General features: G+C 48.1%; 1 protein-coding gene across 1 annotated transcript in view; it reads right to left on the bottom strand.

Moving 5' to 3' along the window:
• Window positions 1-15,241, bottom strand: part of XPO1 (exportin 1) — a 960,241-nt gene that overhangs the window by 69,369 nt on the left and 875,631 nt on the right. The window contains exons 23-24 of the mRNA XM_078649290.1: window positions 9,408-9,567; window positions 9,230-9,326 (exon numbers count right to left, since the gene is read on the bottom strand). Of these exons, the coding sequence (XP_078505416.1) occupies window positions 9,230-9,326; window positions 9,408-9,567 (257 nt within the window). The remainder of the gene's footprint in view (window positions 1-9,229; window positions 9,327-9,407; window positions 9,568-15,241) is intronic.

Genomic DNA, 15,241 nt, shown 5'->3' with positions numbered 1-15,241 from the left:
GAAACATTCGTCGACTGTTTTAATAGTACTGCATGCCTCATTTTTATATAATCATTGCAGTGACTGTTGGTTTGAGCTTGCACAAGATTGAATTGTAAAGTAAGCCGCCATTCGCTCCAACACTCTTTTGCCTGTTCTTTAACTATTCTTATTCTTTCCCTTGATTGTTTGTTTGTTTCAACTTGGTACAGGCTTGTGCCCAGTTTGTTTGATTCTTGTCTCACGTATTTTGAAATTTTTTCAACAATTTTGTAAATAAATAGTTCCTTGTCCGGCTGGGCATTGGAAAACTACGCCATAGTACTTATTTAAGTCTATGTTTGCAATTCTACTATTTGTATTCTCTAAGCAAAGGACCACTGTTCCTTACAAAATGACTAATCACCCGAGGTCCTTTGCTACCTAATACGGGTTCCCTTGTTCAATATACGACTCGAGTGTAACAGCACTTTTGGCCTTTTCCGGCCGATGAGCAGGATCGATAGCTTTTGGATCGCTGTGTCCTCTGTCAGTGTCGACGGCCTTCGGCGTCGACGGTTTCGGGTCGGCGACCTTGACAGTTGGCTTTGGTGCCCCGGTCTTCGGCTCGGCGCCCTTGAGCGACTTCACCGGATCGACAACCTTCTTTGGCTTCGGCTGCCCTGACATGCCTGAAGACGAGGAGGCGACCAGAGCGACAGACGTCTTCTGTTTCGACGGCGTCTCTATTGCTTTCGGTTTTGTCGAAACCGAAGCTTTCACTTTCGATTTGACCAATGGCGGCTCCGTAGAAGTGTCCGTAGCCGGGCCCGTAGGCGAGACCGTGGATCCAGTTGCAAGATCTTGGGTAAGGCCATGTGGCGATCCCTCGACATGAGCCTTAGTTATTTTTGGAACGGGGCATAGCTCGTCACCTGAGCTATCTTCCGCGGCCCCATAGGCCTCATTGTCGTCTCTTACCTAGTCGACGACGTCTTCTGTGTCGAGCATTTCGACGTCTGCGTCGGAGTCGATCTCTGCCGCTGAAGTAGAAAACGGCTCTCGATCTTCCTGCTCGTCTGCTTCATCCCCCTCGAAAATGTTCACCGGGGCAGGGGTCGTCTGCTGGGCCTCCTGGCGCGCCACGCGCAGAAGACGAATCGTCTTCTTGGATAGAAAACGGGAACAAGCCATACAGTTGGCTTCATCGTGATCCGGCGACAGGCACTTGTTGCACACCGGGTGGACATCGATGTGGGGATACTTGGAGTTGCACACGGGACATCTCTTGAACGGGCTCCGTTCCATGATGTGTCGTCGAATAAGTCTGGTTGCGTTGACTGGGCCTCGAGCACCGAAGAGCCACGCGACTCCTCTGGACGTCCGACTCGGGAACTGAGCCGGAACAGAACCGGGCACCGATCGCAAGACAATACCGACGCTATAGGAAAAAGGTCTTCAGGCCTAAAGAAGTTTATATCGATTCCGAACTTGAGTGATCAAATATGCATCCGAACCCAATGGCGGAAAAAAACAATCTGGGGATGGAGTCGATGCCCATGCACACTGTAGTCCAGGGGAGGAGCCACCTATCTCGTGATACTTCGAAGACTCTTCCAGGACAACAAAGTGCAATCATCCGGACCCAACACTAGGCGGCGATCTATGCTATAGATATGAATTCAGCAGCCCACATGCCTTGAACCTATATATATACTCCTGATGACTCATGGGACATGTAGTATGGAAGCAGTCCGGCAGGTATTTACCAGCGAATTCTGGGACATTGCACACGTGGTGTACCTCTGAGGAAAGCTATTTGCTGAAACGCGTCAGGTGCTCCACTTTCGTTGCAGCCTGCACCAATCACAATAAAGGCCAGTTTCCAGAACCAGTGTTATGGCGCATTGTTTTGTTGGATGTTAAATGCGGGAAGCTCTGTCTCCCGTTCAGTCATAAACGCCCTGCATGGGTTGGGGGGCCCCCGACGGCAGCGAACTCTGTTTGGAACATTGAATTGGGGGGCATGACCCGCTTGACCCAGTGCGAGCCAGAGGATTTACCGGCGACAGTTGCGGTGGGTGACAAGAAAGGGAGCGATAAGGGGGATGATTCCTCCTTGGAGCAGGTTTTGGATTGGGCACCTTGATTTTGATATTGTGCTACTGCTACGTGAAGGGTTGTGCACCAGAGATTGCCAGCAACCATACTTACCCACAACATTATGTCGGAGTGTGGGGTGGGATTTAACAACATTTGGACTGCACATAAGTAATCCATTCCAACTCCTGATGACTCATGGGACATGTAGTATGGAAGCCGTCCGGCAGGTATTCACCAGCGAATTATGGGACATTGCACACGTGGTGTACCTCTGAGGAAAGCTATTTGCTGAAACGCGTCAGGTGCTCCACTTTCGTTGCAGCCTGCACCAATCACAATAAAGGCCAGTTTCCAGAACCAGTGTTATGGCGCATTGTTTTGTTGGATGTTAAATGGGAGTAGCGCTGTCTCCCGTTCAGTCATAAACGCCCTGCATGGGTTGGGGTCCCCCGACGGCAGCGAACTCTGTTTGGAACATGGAGATATATATATATATATACACACATACATATATATATACACACATATATATATATATATATATATATATATATATATATATATATATATATATATACACACACATATATATATATATACACACATATATATATATATATATATATATATATATATATATATATATATATATATATATATATATATATATATATATATATATATACACACATATATATATATATATACACACATATATATATATATATACACACACACACATATATATATATATATATATTCAAGAAACAAGGGTGTCCCCAAGGAGGCATCACACGCGAAATGGTTACCGCACACCACCTCCGGCAGCAGCCTTCACAGCAAGCACTCGTGACTTCCAAGTTGCACTATGCCAAACGCGTTTCAAGCGGTAAGCCCTTTCTCAATGGCATGCAAACAGCAAATGAGGCGTTCAAGTAAGTTAAAGAACATTTATTTAATTAGTAAGGCGGGTCCTGGTGCTTGTCATTACAGGCACGTGAAGGGAGCGGAATGGGCCTGACTTTCGGAGTACATTGGGAGCACCACAGCACTTACTCGCTGGCCTCCGCCCAACCGGGTGAACTATTTTTCCACAGTTTGAGGCGCTTGATCCACTTGGGTATACATGAACTGGATCCTTGGGCAGATGGACTTCATTTACCATAATGCCATGCTGCGCACGCCCACATGGGCGGGGACCTTACTAATTAAATAAATGTTCTTTAACGCCTCATTTGTTGTTTGCATGCCATTGAGAAAGGGCTTACCGCTTGAAACGCGCTGGCATAGTGCAACTTGGAAGTCACGAGTGCTTGCTGTGAAGGCTGCTGCCGGAGGTGGTGTGCGGTAACCATTTCGCGTGTGATGCCTCCTTGGGGACACCCTTGTTTCATATATATATATATATATATATATATATATATATATATATATATATATATATATATATATATATATATATATATATATATATATATATATATATATATATATATATATATATATATATATATATATATATATCTCCAACGAAAAACACCCCACGGAGAGCGCCCACTACACCATTTTTGTTCGATCTTTCTTTTAATTGCAGCTTGCCAGCAGGTATGTACGAACAAGCACATAGCAAACAATGTCAGCCAGACGCGTTTCAGGACCTAGATGTCCTTTCTTCAGTGGCCATCGTTGAAACAGTTGTGAGACGACAGAATCGGCACTTCTACTTCAAAGTTCCTGCCCCAGTGGGCGTGGTCACAAACAAAGCCTCATGGATCTTGTAGTGCCATGATTAATGCTCAAGTGAGTCCGCTCTTAAATGTTTTGTCATAACAAACATATTCTTCCAAGTGGTACTGTGGGCAAAGTTCAGCATACCTGCCCCGCTTTGTAGGTGCAATCAACGAACGGTGTATCCATCTGCCAACACCACCTGGTGTCAGCACAGACCCGCTGCGACGCGGTGAGCCTTCTCTCAAACAGCAGCTGGGCGTAGCTGCTCATTTACATCCAACGAAAAACACCCCACGGAGAGAGGCCACTACACCATGAGGTGGATGCTGCAGGGGCAGGTGTGGACTGGCCTCGCCGTTGTCCCCGACCGCCGCCATGGCGGTTTCCATGTCAGCCACCGCGCTGGATGGTAGTCTGCGGCACGTGGCTGGCAGAACGTGTGGGGGCGCCCCTTCCTTGGCCACGAAAGGGGCGAAAAGCAGCCGTTTGCTAGCGCGGGGCCGAGAGGCCCAAGGACTGGGCCGTAGCCCTGGAGTCCTTAAAGCGCTCAAGCGCATGGTCTGCCTTGTCGCCAAAGAGGCGACTGCCATCGAACGGCATGTCCATAAGTGTGTTTTGGACATCGGCCTAGAAATTGGCGGACCGCAACCAGGCGTGATGACGAATCGCCACCGTCATTGCCATCGCTCTGCCCAGAGAGTCGGTAGTGTCCAGCCCACACCGGATGGACTACCGTGCCGCATCTCGGCCTTTCACAGAGGCCTGGCCGAGCTTAGCCCGAACCTCCATCGGGCATTCTGGCAGCACGGCCGCGACCGTGTCCCACAGAGAGTGGGTGTAGCGGACCAAGAGGCATGCGGTGTTGACTGACCGCAATCCTAAACTCAGGGAGGAGAATACTTTCTTTCCGTATTGCTCGTACCTCTCGGATTCCTGGTCGGGGGGAGCCGACGGGAATGCGGTCTGGGAATTAGAGGCCTGGATGACCAGGCTCTCGGGGGTGGGGTGGGAAGACAGAAAGCAAGGGTCGCCTGGCCACGTTCCTATCCACAGGCGGACCTGTAGCGGGCTTGGACCAAGTGCCCGGAAGAGTGTCTGTTAAGGCCTCATTAAACGGCAGCAGAGGCTCGGACGAACTTGCCTGCGGTTTAAGGACCTCAGTGAGGAGGTTAGTCCTCACGGCCGCAACGAGGAGCTCAAGGCCTTGGCCGCCCTCATCAGCACCACGCTATAGGCAGCACCCTCCTCCGTAGCCACACTAGGAGGGGAGACAAAACCAGTGTCGGGCGAAGTGTCCAGACCACTGGCCTCCCCAAGCTCTCCTGTACAGTCCACAGAAGACTGACACTCACGTGCCAGAGGGTCCTCAGACCCCTCCCAATCCCCCTAGTCACCCATCGCCTGGTACTCAGGCTCAAAGGATGGGGCCGGGTCGTATCAGTAAAAATCTCCAATCGGCGCCGAGAGCGGCGCCGCTCCAACGCTGGACACCGGCCGTGATACATGCGGCTCCGGTGGAGCCGCATGGGCGGTGACCCCCCGAACCCCCGGCCGCATCGCGCGAGCGTCACGGGGGAGTCAGAAGAGCGATGGTGCCTCTGACTTCTTGTGCCTCTTACCTGAGGACTTCGAGCCCGAAGACCGATGACGACTCCCGGAACTGTGGTGACTCCGGACCCGCGACCGGTCCCTCGACCTCCTTCCGGACCGGGACCTCGAGTGGCGCGGGGCAGGCTGCCGAAGCTCGAGTCGCTTACGCGACCGCTCCCGTCTCGCTTTAGACGTCAGGGCCAGGCAGTCTTAGCAGGACTTGTCGTCATGGTCCGGGCCTAGACAGTGCAGGCACCGGCGATGGGGGTCGGTAACCGACATCAGTCGGTTGCAGTTGGCGCAGGGCTTGAACCGGGGCATCCCTACCGGCACCGTCGGAGTCGAGAGACTTCGAAAGTAGATCAAAAAGGATTGTAAATAGTTAAGTCAAAATTGACTAGGGTACAACTTTTTCCGGATCTGCGCTTGCTGGCGAGGAAAAAAGAAGAACTAACGTCAGCGCGCGGAGGCAGCGGCTAAGTACTCCAACGACATCATCAAGGTGCCCACGACGGACGGGGACGACGCCTACCGACGCGCATGGGTACTGCTACGCAAAAATTTCTGGATCCAGTCTGACGCCTGGGGATATTCTAAGGTAAGTAATCTAATACTTACCTGTTTCTTTCAGATTTGATGCGCACAGTCTAATAAAACGGAGTTGGGTGGGGATCGCTCCAGGGAGGTGTGGAGCAGACCTAGGCGCAGGCTCCACAGGGGAGGTGCAAGAGCTGTCTTTCAGAGACTAGTGGCATAATTTCCACGCCTTGTCTCATTACTTGGACAGCCAAGTTTGAGAGCACTGACTTCTTGAACACATTTTTGTGGGGTTACCAAAGAAAGATTTGGATCACAACAATGACTTACGGTTGTGGATTCTCTTATTACCCTGCAGGTTCCTGATCCGGTTATTTGCTCTCAGCTGTTGTGTAACAACATTGCCTCTTTCTTTCAGGCAAAGATTGCTGATCTGTATTCGGCATTAGAGCTTCAGAAGGCCGAAACTGCGGACTCCTCTGGTTCCGTTGAGCCTGTTCTATCTGCAATGGAGGCTGTTCCTTTCCCCCCCTTGCATCTCAGGAACTTGAGGACCTGCTTTCTAAGACTAGATCAGGCTCCCCCTTGGATCCCTGTCCTCTCACGCTTCTCAGGCAGTGTAAGGAGACCCTTTTGCCTCCCCTTCTGGAGATCATGAATGGGGCAATGAGGTTTGGTCCCTTCCCTCAGCAGTGGAAAAGGGCTGTGGTGAAACCATTACTTAAAAAGGCAACACTCGACCCGGGGGTATTTAAAAACTTTCGCCCCATCTCGCTGCTCCCTGCTGCCGCCAAGATGCTTGAAACACATCTTAATAAGCAACTGGCGGCCTTTTTGGAGAACTCTGGCTTATTAGATCACTCGCAGTAGGGATTTAGGAGGGAGCATAGCACCGAGTCGGCCCTTACCATCGTGTTGGATAATATCCGCACTCGAGCTGATAACTGCCAGACCACCCTCCTTATCCTGTTAGACCTCACTGCTGCATTTGATACCCTCTCTCCCTCGGTGTTAACATCTCGCCTGAGGGAGATTGGAGTGGAGGGGTCCGCTCTTGACTTGCTGACCTCCTTCCTAAACCAGAGGGAACAGAAGGTGATGCTAGGGGAGTTTCTATCTCCATCCCTGTCTGTGCAATGTGGGGTCCCCCAAGGGTCGGCACTAAGTCCGACCCTTTTTAACATCTATGTGACCCCACTTGCCAGGTTGATAAGATCTTTTGGGATGGAGGTAGTGTCCTATGCCGATGACACCCAGATCCTGGTCTCCCTCTCTCAGCCTGTTAATGAGGCTGCCTCCAATTTTAGATCCTGTTTGGAGGCAGTCGCTAAATGGATGACTTACAATTCATTAAAATTGAACAGGGAGAAGACGGAGATTTTGGTGTTTGGGGGAAAAGAGGACATCTGGTCGGCAAATTGGTGGCCTGCCTCTTTGGGAGTGTGTCCGGTACCTACCGCTCTTGCAAAAAACCTAGGAGTCCTGATTGAGCCTACCCTCAATATGCGTCAGCAGGTGAACAGAACAGTCTCTACCTGTTGGGGCATAATTCACATCCTGAGGAGAATCAAACACTACCTATCTCAGCAGGCCAGAAAGCAAGTCGTGGTTGCTCTTATTGGCTCCCGACTTGATTATTGTAATGCGCTGTATGCAGGTCTCAGTAGGGGGCTGCTGCAGCGCCTCCAGCTGGTTCAAAATGCGGCAGCTAAGTTTGTGTTGGATCTGCCCAAACGTGCATCGGCCACCTCTGCCAGGAAGGCTTTGCACTGGCTACCTGTTGAGGACAGGATTTCTTTTAAAATCCTGTGCCTTACCTTTGGCGCCCTAGCGAGAAATAGGTCAGTGGGGATTGGGGCTATTTTGGCCCCCTACTGCCCTCGAGAAATTTACGCTCCGCTAATAAATCTTTATCTGTTCCACGCATTCGCAGAGCCAAATGGGGTGGCAGAGCTTTTTCCACAGTGGCACCTAAAATGTGGAATGCTCTCCCCGTTGAAATTAAGGCTCTTCCCACTCTTCAGTCTTTTAGGAAAGCTCTGAAGTCACGACTATTTGCCAAAGCATACCTGTAGTCTTGCCTCTGCCTTTTAAGATTTATTTTGTAGGCGCCTTGATGCCTTCGGGTTTTAGTTGCGCGGTATAAATTTTCTTTCATTCATTCATACGGGAGGGAGAGCGAGAGTGGGCCCTGGACCTTCCATGCAACTGGGACCTGGAGTCACTTGGTGCTGAGCACCCAGGAGCTTCAAGGCACTTTCCCGGATCTCTTTGGGGTTCATGGTAAAACAGTCTGAGCAGGTATTGGAGTTGTGGTCCTCCGGCTCCAGGTACCACAAGCAAACCAGGTAGGACTGTCACTCACATCTGCTTGTGACAGGCCCCATAGGATTTAAAATCCACGGGTTTCTTAGGGAGCGTCCTTAGGCACAGAGTAAAAGCGGTTTTATTTTTTTTATTTTTAAAAGGCAGTGAAAAAAAGTAAAAAACATGATTAAAGTAGGTCTTTTTAGATCCGCGCGGTTGGTGTGGAAAATGAAGGAACTGATCTCAACACACTGGGGTCGGAACTATATAGCCACTGAGCACATACCCTGGGAGGATGCCACTGACCCGATTTGTGCCACCTACATGCACACAGGGGTACTGCTCATGACTTTCTGGATCCAATCTGACACTATGGGAATATTCGAAGGCAAGGAATCTGCTAAGAGAATTCTATAAAGTATAGTAGATTTAAATACTAGGCATATGCAGGGCTAAAAGGAAGCATCAAGAAGCAAAACCTTATCGCCCAAGTATACATTTTTAGACGCTCTGTCTGGAGTGGCAATTAGAAAGGTATTTAGATTCAGTTTTGCAGAGGAGAATCTAGAGTCAGAAAAAATGCCAGATTGAAACAGTTACATGACTGCAATATGAGGTTGCGAAGTTCAATGGATCCAGCAGAGACAGTGGAGCTTTTCTACTGTACTACCCAAAATGTCAGTGAAATATATTTTAACCATCCATTTCACTGTACAAATAGGAGATAAAGTGGATAGGGCATTAAATACTCCAGTAGCTTTATTCAAGAACAAAAGATGTTGCCCTTAATTAGATAGAAGAAAACATCATGAGCCAAACCCATTACAAAGGTTTCCTGGATCCTGTACTTGGAGAACTGGTCTCAATCTTTATAATGGAGATCCATAACTTCCCATAAAGAGATTTGTTACGCACAGTCTTATCAGGCAAAAGTAGTAGATACTGAAGTTTTGAGAGATCATCATTTATCAACCATTCACATTGTATACTGTACCATGCTTACCTTAATTTGTACAAGGAAATCCCTTAGGTGCTCCTTAAAAGCTGGAATATCTTGATTTAAACTGAAGAGCCCTGTTACAAACAGCTTAACCTGGGCACTAAAATAAATGACAATAATTAGGGCATTATCACAAACACTTCAGTTAGCTTGATCTGCACAACAGAAATTGAATACTTACTCTTGAAGATGGGGAAATGCAGATTTAAGCAAATTGGCAACATACTCTTGAACAAAAAGTTGATTATTAAGTGGATTGCCAGGATTTAATGGTGCATTTATTTTTCCTTCCTCCACTAAATTGAACATGTAAGCGAGTATTGAAGCGTGCATTGTCAAACCTGCAAGTGAACAAATATATATTAATAAGTAGGCAATTACGGACACCAGAATGCAGTTTCTCCTATTTCTAAACATGCTGCTTTTGTTTTCAGTACTTTTGTCAGTCTCTAAAAACAAACCTGATATAACTTCAATTAACAAAAGCTAACCAAACTGAAAGAAAAGGCTACCTACGGAACAAGCTACTTTCGGTAAGAGCATATCTGGCAAAGCCTATCTAACAGCAGATTCATCACTTTAGAATTGTCCCCAGGTGTCAAACTGGGTCCGGAACTTTTTTGTGAGCAGTACCCCTGCGCAGGTAGTTGGAGTCGGTCGGCTCCACGTTGCATTGCCTGTGGCTTTATTTCACCCTTGAGGCGGAAGCCAGGGGGTACTCTGCGCTCTCTTGCGCGCTGCTTGTAGAAAACGCTGAATTTACCAGTTACCTGTTATTGACTACTAATCACTATTTTTAAAAGCTGTAAATATTTTAATTGGGAGTTTTTATCAGGAGCCCCCACCTGAAGCGAGATTTACTTCGCCATGGTCGTTTCCACTGTAAGACACAGCGCCGCTGTTGCTGGGCGCTGGTCACTTCCCCTAGCAACTCGAGCCGCCATCTTGGGTCGGGGAAGGCTCGCGCTGCAGATCTCAGCCCCTACCGCCCTCCCAGGATACTTAAGGGCTTCCCCACTCGCATTCGTGAGATTTGCTTTATTTCACCCTTGAGGCGGAAGCCGGGGGTACTCTGCGCTCTCTTGCGCGCTGCTTGTAGAAAACGCTGAATTTACCAGTTACCTGTTATTGACTACTAATAACTATTTTTAAAAGCTGTAAATATTTTTATTGGGAGTTTTTATCAGGAGCCCCCACCTGAAGCGAGATTTACTTCGCCAGGGTCGTTTCCACTGTATGACACAGCGCCGCTGTTGCTAGGCGCTGGTCACTTCCCCTAGCAACTCGAGCCGCCATCTTGGGCCGGGGAAGGCTCGCGCTGTAGATCTCAGCCCCTCCCGCCCTCCCAGGATACTTAAGGGCTTCCCCACTCGCATTCGTGAGATTTGCTTGATTTCACCCTGAGGCGGAAGCCGGGGGTACTCTGCGCGCTCTTGTAGAAAACGCTGAATTTACCAGTTACCTGTTATTGACTACTAATAACTATTTTTAAAAGCTGTAAATATTTTAATTGGGAGTTTTTATCAGGAGCCCCCACCTGAAGCGAGATTTACTTCCCCAGGGTCGTTTCCACTGTATGACACAGCGCCGCTGTTGCTAGGCGCTGGTCACTTCCCCTAGCAACTCGAGCCGCCATCTTGGGCCGGGGAAGGCTCGCGCTGCAGATCTCAGCCCCTCCCACCCTCCTCCCACACCCCAAGATGTATTTAAACCACCGACCTACCCGTCCGCGCCGGCGGCGCGCCAAAGGCAAGCCCGTCTGCGCCTGGACCGGGCCCAGGGCCACCCCCCCTGGCCTTCATCCCCTACCCCCAAGAGGGACCTATACATCTAACCAGCTTCGGGACTGGCGTCCCCCTCAAGACCACTCTTGCACCATATTTGATCCTAATCATCTTGTGGGAAATGTTTCTCATTGCTGTTTGAACTGCTCCGCACCCATATCATACCACCAGGAACACCCTCGATGTAACCCCAACAAAACTCTGAGTTCTTATTCAATGGCCCTCATTAATGTTCGATCTCTTGGCAAGCACCGACAGGAAATAGCCGAACTAATAGAGGACAAAAAGCTAGATTTACTGTTCCTAACAGAGACCTGGATGGACAGCGCCTCTGACCCGGATCTAGTAATCGCTGTTCCTCACGGGTTCTCAATCTATAGATTGGACAGACCACGCAAGAAAGGGGGTGGGATAGCAATAATTGCCCGCGACTTATACGCGGTTAGAACTAACGCGATACCGCTCCTCTCTTGTGAGGCTTTTCAATTTTCCATTAAACTGACACCTTCGGTGAATTTTAAAGGCATCCTCCTTTATCGTCCACCAGGGCAAAGGTCTGGATTCATTTCCGACATCAGTCGTATCCTGGAAGTGTCTGCCCTCGATAGTTCCTTTACCATCTTAGGCGACTTCAACTTTCATTTTGATAAAGCAGAAGATAACGATACAGTCGCCCTCCTGACATATTTGACAACTTTTGGCATTTCCCAGTTGGTAAAATCCCCTACCCATGAAGGAGGCCATATTCTTGATGGCATCTTTACCAACTTGAAAGACTTACAGGTCACTGACATTCTTCCCCTTATTTGGTCAGACCACTATGTCATAATGGCCTTACTGTCTACCTACGATACTGGAGCAATCATGGCGAGTGCCAACCATCGGCAGACGTTTTTGGCCTGGAATGACATCGATAGCGACAGTTTAGAATCACTCTTGATCACTTCCAATCCACTCCTTTCACAGGACCCTAACATTGCCATCATTCAATTTAATGAGTGGGTGGGCTCCGCGACTTCCACTCTGGTTCAGGCGAAACAATGTTCTCGTAACAGATCATCCCCGTCAGCCCCCATGTACTCTGAGACTTTAAGGACACAAAAACAGTTGTGTCGGAGGAACGAAAGGTACTGGCGCAGACACTATTCCGAAGAGGCCAAAACCAAATATAAAGAAACGGTGACCAAATATAAACTTATGATTTCGGAGGCCAAGAAGAAGTTCTTTTGTGAGAGAATAGAACTCTCTAAAAATTCCAACAAGGCCTTGTTTGAGACCACCAAACAGCTAGCAGGTTGCCTGCCCAGTTTACAACCTCCCCCCTCCCAATCACTTTGTGATGCGCTGGCAAACTTCTTTTATAACAAAGTCAACGATATTTATGCAGCCTTCGCTAATGGTGTAAAAAATTCTCCCAAAATCACCCCTGAGTCGGTTTGTATCCCCAGGACTAGCCCCTCGCTCCCCCAGTTTACGGAGGTCTCTACTGCTCAGATTAGGGATATTATGTCTTCCATTAAAACAGGCTCCGCCCTTGATCCCTGTCCCTTTAAAGTATTATCCCCAGTCATTGAAGTAGTTCTCCCAGCCATCACTACCATCTGTAACATCTTGATCAACACAGGCATTTATCCATTAAACTTGAAAAAAACTCTAATAAAACCTTTGTTGAAAAAAACCAAACCTCGATAGGGATGAACTCAAGAGCTACCGACCCATCGCCAGCCTCCCAGTTTTGGCGAAGATCGCCGAAAAGGCTTTGAATTTCCAACTTTCAGCCTATATAGAAGCACACCACCTACTGGATGACTCCCAGTTTGGTTTCCGCCAATACCATGGGACGGAGACGGCCCTGATCAAGGCTGCGGAGGATATTAGAGCTATTCGGGATGCTGGGGGAACAGCAGTCCTAATACTGCTGGACCTGTCAGCAGCCTTCGACACGGTCGATCATACCATCTTGATCGACCGTGTCGAAGGCATGGGTGTTCAGCAAAGGGCTAAGACTCTCCTGGCCTCCTTTTTGGCAGAAAGAACCCAGGTGGTCACTATAGGACCCTTTCAGTCCTCCACCCTATCACTGCCATGTGGAGTACCACAAGGCTCATCCCTGAGTCCTACACTTTTCAATATATATGTGTCGGACCTTGCTAACACTATCCGAACTCATGGGATGAGCCTCACATCCTACGCTGACGACACCCAGCTGGTCCTGGCCATCAGAAATGACGGCCAAAAAAATCGCTGATGACTTCAATCTGGGCATGCAAGCTATAGGGAATTGGATGGCTTCCAATTGCCTGAAATTGAATTCTGATAAGTCCGAGGTGGTTATCTTCGGAAATCTGACCCCGGAATGGTCCTCCCGCTGGTGGCCACTGTCAATGGGTCCTCCCCCCCACACCCGTTAGCAAGGTGAGGAACCTGGGAGTCATGTTTGATGACCGTCTCACTTTCCTCCCTCATGCTAACCAGATCACCTCCTCGGCATTCTATAAGTTGCGACTTATAAAAAAAAATCTCCCTTTCCTTCCGGCTTCAGCAGGCAAAACCTTGATCACGTCCCTGGTTCTGTCCACCTTGTATTATTGCAACGCTCTTTTCTTGAATACACAAGAAAGAGTTCTCAACAAAATGCAAGCTATCCAAAATGCCGCTGTCAGACTTCTGGGAGATGTCCCCAAGTTTCAATCAGTGTCGGGAACCATCAGAGAACTCCACTGGCTTTCTATCAGGAATAGAATAAAATGTAAAACTCTTTGCATTGTCTATAAGGCCTTGCATAACCAGGGACCAGCCTTTCTCATTCAACAACTCATTCCCTACCGTCCCATCCGATCCCTGCGATCCTCCAATCTGCACGAGTTGGTGGTACCTCGCACCAAACTTGTCTCTTGGGGTGATAGAAGATTCCTCGTGTCAGCACCCAAGCTCTGGAATACCCTGCCACCAGCCATTAAAAGTAGTCCATCTCTCTGGTCCTTTCGAAAGCACCTTAAAACCTGGCTTTTTAATCAATGATCCCACTCCCCATCATGGTTGAATACAGCAGATACTTAGCGCCGAGATGCCCACGGGCCTTCGTTCGCGCCTTAAAAGTGTTATAAATAAATAAATAAATAAATAAAATGATGTGCGCTGCAGCTATATAGGCCATTTTGTTACACAAGGGAACCCAAGGAAGCAATACGCTAGGGACCTTAGGGATTTGTATCTTTACATAGGACAGTGGTCCCTAGACAAGAGCAATTACCAAAAAATAATTAATATAGACTAAATAGATACTATATTCATTGTCCAGCTAGACAGTTTAAACATTTTTTTTTTGGTTAAAGACTTTTATTGCAATCTGCATTGTTTACACAGCATTTACCTACAACCCGGAGGCCGGCTGCTATAGAGGGACATTTCGTTACACATTTCAGACATTATTCGCTCTGCAGCGTCCTTGGTCGTCATTGCACATTTCCAATCAGCAGAAAATATACGATCACTTTCCCAAATAGTCTTGTAACAGTCTTATTTTTATATTTTATAACTACAACTAAACGTGTGACTCAGATAGTAGAACAGATGTTTGTCTTTTTTGACACTCATTACTTCTCAGTGCAGTAATTGATGCAAGTAGCAAACATTCACATCTCGAGATCCCCAGGTCTTAGCATTCCTTTTATGGGACGTGCGACCAACCCATCAGCGCTATATCAACTCTATTTGTATGTGATAATTCAATCTAAGTGCGTCTCATTCGACATCCCCCTCCTCCTCAGAGCTGTCTATATCTTCTTCTGATAGGGGCTCACATATATCCCCTCGATAAGTGTTCCATGGCATCCACAGCTTGTTCCATTTCCTGGGGTTTGCTCTCATTTTATAGACCGCTCTTTCAATCACTAATAGTAAGTCCATATTTCTACAGCATTGTGCCAGTGTCGGTGCCTCTACTGCCCCCCACTTTTGCGCTATATCCCGCTTGGCCACCATTATCCCTACGATTGCCCATTGCTGCCCCTGACGAGTCAAATCATTCTGTTTCCATACATTCAGTAGACATACACGAGGGTCTGGTGTTAGGGATACTTCCAAAGTTTGTGAGATAGTGCACAGAACCTGTCGCCAGTAGGTGGCGATAATTGGGCACTTCCAGAGTGTGTGAAAGAGTGTGCCTGGTTCTCCGCATCCTCTAAGGCAGGTGGGATGGTCAGCTCTGTGCATTTTGTGTAGAGTAGTT

This window comes from Lissotriton helveticus, chromosome 6 (assembly GCF_964261635.1).
Source record: "Lissotriton helveticus chromosome 6, aLisHel1.1, whole genome shotgun sequence".
NCBI classification, from domain to species: Eukaryota; Metazoa; Chordata; class Amphibia; order Caudata; family Salamandridae; genus Lissotriton; species Lissotriton helveticus.
This window is presented reverse-complemented; position numbering and strand designations above follow the sequence as displayed.